Here is a 7,603-nt window from a genome sequence, read left to right on the forward strand (position 1 = left end):
ATCTGGAGGTAGGGATTCCTATGGTAGAGGTCAGGCACCGAGGCCCTTTCAGTCTGCGCTTTAGGTTTCTCATGGTGCTCTAGGCAGCGGAGGTTCTCAGCAGTATTATTCAGATCAGCAGCCTATCAGTGAACCCCTACTTTAGAGCTTCAGGGGAGGACATTCTGATCGACAGGGCCAGCAGTCGCAGCAGACGAGGTCTTGTTATGGTTGTGGTGACCCCGGTCACATTGTTAGGTCTTGCCCTCGAGCATCGGGCAGCTCTCAGCAGCAGGGTCCTCGCCCCACGATTCAGGCAGCAGGTGATCCACAGCCCGCCCAGCCAGCTAGAGGCGGGGGCAGGGATCATAGAGGTGGAGGCAGGGACCGTAGAGGTGGAGCTCGGACCGGCAGAGGCAGAGGACAACCAGTGGTTGATCGTCCTAGAGATGCAGTTCAGGGAGGTGGGGCCCAGCCCCAGTGTTATGCTTTGCCAGCCAGGCCAGAGGCTGAGTCTTCCGATGCAGTTATTACAGGTACTATTCTGGTCTGTGACAGGGATGCTTCAGTGCTATTTGACCCTGGGTCTACGTATTCATATGTGTCGTCTTATTTTGCTCCCTACTTGGCTATGCCCAGTGATGCCTTGGGTATTCCTGTTTATGTATCCACGCCAGTGGGTGATTCTATAGTGGTCGACAGAGTTCATCATTCCTGTGTAGTAGTATTTGAGGGTCGACCCATGTTGATCTATTACTTCTAGACATGGTTGATTTTGATGTTATATTGGGGATGGATTGGTTGTCCCCGTATCATGCGATCTTGGATTGTCACGCAAAGACTGTGACCTTGGCTTTACCGGACTTGCCCCGATTGGAGTGGAGAGGGACCCCAGGACATGCCACCCGCAGTGTCATTTCATATGTTAAGGCTCGACGCATGGTCAAGAAAGGGTGTTTAGCTTATTTGGCATATGTTCGTGATTCCAGCACAGAGGTTCCTTCTATTGACTTAGTTCCTATTGTTCAGGAGTTCCTAGAGGTTTTCCCCTCAGACCTGCCGGGTATGCCGCCCGACAGGGATATTGATTTTTGTATCGACCTGGCTTCAGGCATGCAGCCCATTTCTATCCCGCCGTATCGTATGGCCCCGCCAGAGTTGAAGGAGTTAAAGGACCAGTTGCAAGATTTGCTAGGGAAGGGTTTCATCAGGCCTAGTGTTTCTCCTTGGGGTGCGCCAGTGTTATTTGTGAAGAAAAAGGATGGATCGATGAGGATGTGCATTGATTACCGGCAATTGAACAAGGTGACGATAAAGAACAAGTATCCACTGCTGAGGATTGATGATTTGTTTGACCAGCTTCAGGGCGCAAAAGTGTTTTCAAAGATAGACTTGAGATCTGGCTACCACCAGCTGAGGATTAGGGCATCCGATGTCCCTAAGACAGCATTCCGCACTCGGTACGGGCATTATGAGTTCCTGGTCATGTCGTTTGGGTTGACCAATGCCCCAGCAGCATTCATGGAGTTGATGAACCGACTGTTCAGGCCGTATTTGGACATGTTCGTGGTAGTCTTTATTGATGATATTCTGGTGTACTCCCGCAGCCAGGAGGAGCACGAGCAGCACCTCAGAGTGGTTCTTCAGACTCTGAAGGATAGTCAGTTGTATGCGAAGTTCTCGAAGTGCGAGTTCTGGTTGAGTTCGGTTGCATTTCTGGGTCATGTTGTATCAGCAGAGGGTATTCAGGTGGACCCGAAGAAGATTGAGGCAGTCGAGAATTGGCCTCGACCAGCATCAGCTACAGAGATTCGGAGTTTCTTGGGGCTAGCAGGTTACTATCGTCGGTTCGTGGAGGGGTTTTCATCTATTGCATCCCCGATGACCAGATTGACGCAGAAGGGTGCCCAGTTCAGATGGTCGGATGAGTGTGAGGCGAGCTTTCAGAAGCTCAAGACAGCTCTGACTACGGCACCGATATTGGTTTTGCCCACAGGCTCAGGACCTTATATAGTTTATAGTGACGCTTCTCGTATTGGGCTTGGCGCAGTATTGATGCAGGATGGCAGGGTCATAGCTTATGCTTCGAGGCAGTTGAAGATTCACGAGAAGAATTACCCAGTCCATCATCTAGAGTTGGCAGCCATTGTTCATGCTTTGAAGATTTGGAGGCATTACTTATATGGTGTGACGTGTGAGGTGTACACGGATCACAAGAGTCTGCAATACTTGCTCAAGCAGAAAGAGTTGAACTTGAGGCAGCGGAGGTGGTTGGAGCTATTGAAGGATTATGATGTTACTATTTTGTACCACCCGGGGAGAGCCAATGTGATGGCCGATGCATTGAGTAGGAAGTCCGCCAGCATGGGTAGTCTTGCTTATATTCCGGTCAGCCAGAGACCGCTTGCCTTGGATATTCAGGCCTTGGCCAATCGATTTGTGAGGTTGGACATTTCTGAGCCTAGCCGAGTATTAGCTTGCATGGTTGCTCGATCTTCATTATTGGAGCGTATCCGTGATCGGCAGTTTGATGATCCTCATTTATGTGTCCTGAGAGACACCGTGCAGCGTGGAGGTGCCACGAAGGTGACTTTAGATGCGGATGGTGTTTTGAGGTTGCAGGGGCGAGTATGTGTGCCCAATGTTGATGGTATTGGAGAGTTGATCTTAGCGGAGGCCCATAGTTCTCGGTATTCTATTCACCCGGGCGCCGCGAAGATGTATCATGACTTGCGGCAGCATTACTGGTGGCGTAGGATGAAGAAGGACATTGTTGCATATGTGGCTCGATGTTTGAATTGTCAGCAGGTCAGGTATGAGCATCAGAGGCCTGGTGGTGTGTTTCAGAGGATTGAGCTTCCCGAGTGGAAGCGGGAGAGGATTACTATGGTTTCGTTACTAGACTTCCGATGACTCGGAAGAAGTTTGATGCTATTTGGGTCATTGTTGATAGGCTGACCAAGTGAGCGCATTTTATTCCTGTTGCAGCCACCTATTCATCGGAGAGGTTAGCGGAGATCTACATCCGAGAGGTTATTCGCCTTCATGGGGTGCCGGTATCTATTATTTCGGATCGGGGTACGCAGTTTACCTCGCGCTTTTGGAGGGCAGTTCAGCAGGAGTTGGGCACCCAGGTTCAGTTGAGCACAGCGTTCCATCCTCAGACGGACGGCCAGTCCGAGAGGACTATTCAAATATTGGAGGATATGCTCCGAGCCTGCGTCATTGATTTCGGAGGCTCGTGGGACCAGTTCTTACCTTTAGCAGAGTTCGCCTACAGCAACAGCTACTAGTCCAGCATTCAGATGGCTCCATATGAGGCGTTGTATGGTAGGCGATGTCGGTCTCCAGTCGGATGGTTTGAGCCGGGAGAGGCTCGGTTATTGGGTACAGATTTAGTTCAGGAGGCCTTGGATAAGGTCAAGATCATTCAGGACAGGCTTCATTCGGCTCAGTCGCGGCAAAAGAGTTATGCGGATCGTAAGGTTCGAGATGTAGCTTTCATGGTTGGTGAGAGGGTCTTGCTCCGAGTGTCACCTATGAAGGGCGTGATGAGATTTGGGAAGAAGGGCAAGCTTAGCCCTAGGTTCATTGGCCCATTTGAGATTCTTGATCGTGTGGGAGAGGTGGCCTACAGACTTGCCTTGCCGCCCAGCTTGTCAGCCGTGCATCCAGTATTTCATGTGTCCATGCTTCGGAGGTATCACGACGATCCAGCTCACGTGTTAGATTTCAGCACTGTCCAGTTGGACAAGGATCTGTCTTACGAGGAGGAGCCGGTAGCCATTTTAGACCGGCAGATTCGATAGTTGAGGTCGAAGAGTTTTCCATCAGTACGTGTTCAGTGGAGAGCTCAGCCCCCTAAGGCATCGACCTGGGAGTCTGAGTCTGATATGCAGAGCCGTTACCCTCATCTATTTCCTGACTCAGGTACTTCTTTCTTTGTCCGTTCGAGGACGAACGGTTGTTTTAGAGGTGGAGAATGTTACGACCCAAAGGGTCATCACCGTGGTTCTCCCTTTTTCCACGCTTCTGAGGCCTTGGAAACCTCACTTTTGGTTGCCTCGATTTGCATGCGCACTCCGGGCGCGAAGCCAGAAACTTTTTATGTTAAAATATATGAATTCTATGAAAAATTTGGTGAATTATGATATTAATATTGATATAGTTGACTTTGCTCAACATTATGGGTAAACGGACCCGGACCCGTGATGTAACGGTCCCGGGAGGTCCGTAGAAAAATATGGGACTCGGGCATGTGCCCGGAGTCGAAATCCGAGGTCCAGAACCCCGGTAAAAGAATTTTTCTGATAAATTGTTTTCTGAAATTAATAAGGAAAAATGGAAATGAAAATGAGTTAGAAAATATAGGTATCGGGCTCGTATTTTGGTTCCGACGTCCGGTAAAGGTCTTAAATATGCGTTAAGCGCTTCCTGTGAAATTTGGTCGAAATCGGACGTTGTTTGACGTGTTTCGGACCTAATTAGCTAAAGTTGAAGGTTTATGAACTTTGAAACGGAAATTATGAGTTTTGGGGGTTGATTCTTTGATTTTGATGTTATTTTAGCGATTTAATCGCTCGAGCAAGTTCGTAGGATGATGTCGAGTTAGTGTGTGTGTTTGGTTGGGAGCCCCGAGGGCTCGGGAGTGTTTCGGAGGTGTTCCGGGAGGTTTTAAAACTTAGAAAAGTTGCAGAAAAGTCTGCAACAGGTGCCCAGTCATTTCCTTCTTCGCGATCGCACTCTCTCTCCCACGTTCGCGAAGCATCAGAATTTCCTTCACCGCGTTCGCGTACAACATCTCGCGTTCGCGTAAGCCAAATTTGGGACCCGAGTATTTTTCCTCTTCGCGTTCGCATTCAACTGTTTGCGAACGCGTAGCCTTGCAGCTTTCTTCAGCGCGTTCGCGTGGGCTTTCACGCGTTCGCGTAGAACAAATCCTGGACCCCCCCCCAGTGTTTCTCCTTCGCATTCGCATCCTCCCAATCGCGAACGCGTTGACCTGCCCAGTTACCCTTCGCGAACGCGGCCCTCTTCCCGCGAACGCGAAGGGCAATTTTGCCCAGTTATATTTTTAATTTCCAGAACAGTGTAGTTACGGAATTTCATGAAAACACACGAGCTCCTTCTTCTCCAAGGTCTTTAGGCGTCCATTGAAGCTCCCTTTCACCAAAACTTCTTGGGTTAGTAAATCTTAACTCGTTTTCTTCATTTTCATCAATATTTGTTGAATTCCTAAGCCTAAAACATATAATTTAGGGTAGAAATTGGGGGAAATGGGTAGAGTTAGGTTTTTGAAAATTTTGGGCGATTCAACCTCAATTTGGGGTCGGATCTTGAAACAAATTATATATTTGAACTCGTGGGGTTATGGGTGATTGGAATTTGGTCCGAGCCTCGAGTTTGGACCATGTGGGCCCGGTGTCGGATTTTGCTATTTTTGGAAGAATGGTAGGAAATTCATTTCTAGGCTATGGGATTATGTTGTTGAGCCTCATTTGATATTATTGAATTAATTATGATTAGATATCATTGTTTCGGAGTCGAATTCTAGAGGAAAGGCGGTGTTAGAGGCTTGATTGCTATTTTCGGACCGAGGTAAGTGTTTGATCTAACTTTGGCTTGAGGGAATAGGATTAGAGTATCATAAATGCTATTTGCTAATTGATCGAGTACGGTGTATAGGCGTGGTGACGAGTGTCTATACACCGGAGTCTAGCATGACCGTGGGTCTTTGTTTGTACTTGTTTATGAGATAATTTGGAACTCTTCTAAGCTACAAAATGTTTTTCTGCAAATGTGAAGGGTCGGAGGATAAGTTGTGAAATATTAATATTTTGGAGCATTGGCTCGAGTGTTAAATACCATTGAGTAAGAGATGAACGTATTGAAAAAGAGTTGTGATTAATCCCGTTGCCGGGTATGGTATGNAGTTCCCTTTCCTCCACAACTCGTTGGGTAAGTAATCCTAACATCGTTTCCTCATTATTTTATCATCTAATCACTAAATTCTAGGCCTAAAAACATGAAATCAAGGTAGAAATTAGGGCTTTTGGGTAGAGTTAGGTTTTTGAAAATTTTGGGCGATTCAACCTCAATTTGGGGTCGGATCTTGAAACAAATTATACATTTGAACTCGTGGGGTTTATGGGTGATTGGAATTTGGTCCGAGCCTCGAGTTTGGACCATGTGGGCCCGGTGTCGGATTTTGCTATTTTTTTGAAAGAATGGTAGGAAATTCATTTCTAGGCTATGGGATTATGTTGTTGAGCCTCATTTGATATTATTGAATTAATTATGATTAGATATCATTGTTTCGGAGTCGAATTCTAGAGGAAAGGCAGTGTTAGAGGCTTGATTGCTATTTTCGGACCGAGGTAAGTGTTTGATCTAACTTTGGCTTGAGGGAATAGTATTAGAGTATCATAAATGCTATTTGCTAATTAATCGAGTACGGTGTATAGGCGTGGTGACGAGTGTCTATACACCGGAGTCTAGCATGACCGTGGGTCTTTGTTTGTACTTGTTTATGAGATAATTTGGAACTCTTCTAAGCTACAAAATGTTTTTCTGCAAATGTGAAGAGTCGGAGGATAAGTTGTGAAATATTAGTATTTTAGAGCATTGGCTCGAGTGATAAATACCATTGAGTAAGAGATGAACGTATAGAAAAGAGTTGTGATTAATCCCTTGCCGGGATGGTTTGATTACAGTGAGTATTGCCCTTGCCGGGTTGTGAAAGATATTGTTATTGTTCCCTTGCCGGGACTTGGTTGTTATTTGTGTTATTCCCTTGCCGGGACAGTTCATATTACTTGTTTATTCCCCTTGCCCATTTGGTTGTGACTGTTATTTGGGTGACCTCAATAAGGCGAGTCCAAAAGACAACTTCCCACTACCAAACATCCACACATTGATCGACAATTGTGCCAAACATGATATTGGTTCCTTCGTGGATTGTTATGTGGGCTATCACCAGATTTTGATGGATGAGGAGGATGCGGAAAAAACAGCATTCATCACGCCTTGGGGAACGTATTGTTATAGGGTCATGCCATTTGGTTTGAAGAACGCAGGGGCAACGTATATGAGGGCGATGACCACCATGTTCCATGACATGATACATCAGGAAATTGAGGTCTATGTAGACGACATGATCATAAAGTCGAGGAGACAATGTGACCATGTCAAGGACTTGAGGAAATTCTTCCAGAGACTCCGCAGGTACAACCTCAAACTTAATCCAGCAAAGTGTGCGTTTGGAGTTCCATCTGGGAAATTATTGGGATTTGTGGTAAGTTGGCACGGTATTGAGTTAGACCCGTCCAAGATCAAAGCCATTCAGGAGTTACCGCCGCCAAGGAACAAGAAAGAGGTGATGAGTTTGCTTGGCAGGTTGAATTACATCAGCAGGTTCATTGCCCAGCTCACAACGACCTACGAGCCCATCTTTAAGCTGCTAAAGAAAGATGCTGCGGTCAGATGGACGGATGAATGTCAAGCAGCATTTGACAAGATTAAGGAATAAGATGAAGACTCGGGGTTTTGCCTGTTTTAGGGAATAGGCTGCAGCAAATTCATCTGGACGAGTTTCGGGAACAAACTAGAATAAGGTTCACCGATC

The 7,603-nt window shown here is 46.7% G+C and overlaps 1 protein-coding gene across 1 annotated transcript; it reads left to right on the forward strand.

Annotated features, from left to right (window-relative positions):
- LOC109231885 (RNA-directed DNA polymerase homolog) lies at positions 1,255-1,674 on the forward strand (the record flags this gene model as incomplete). Its single annotated transcript, XM_019397500.1, has 1 exon — positions 1,255-1,674. A coding segment is annotated over exon 1 (420 nt), but the record flags the coding sequence as incomplete, so codon positions are not given.

This window comes from Nicotiana attenuata, chromosome 8 (assembly GCF_001879085.1).
Source record: "Nicotiana attenuata strain UT chromosome 8, NIATTr2, whole genome shotgun sequence".
Classification (NCBI taxonomy): domain Eukaryota; kingdom Viridiplantae; phylum Streptophyta; class Magnoliopsida; order Solanales; family Solanaceae; genus Nicotiana; species Nicotiana attenuata.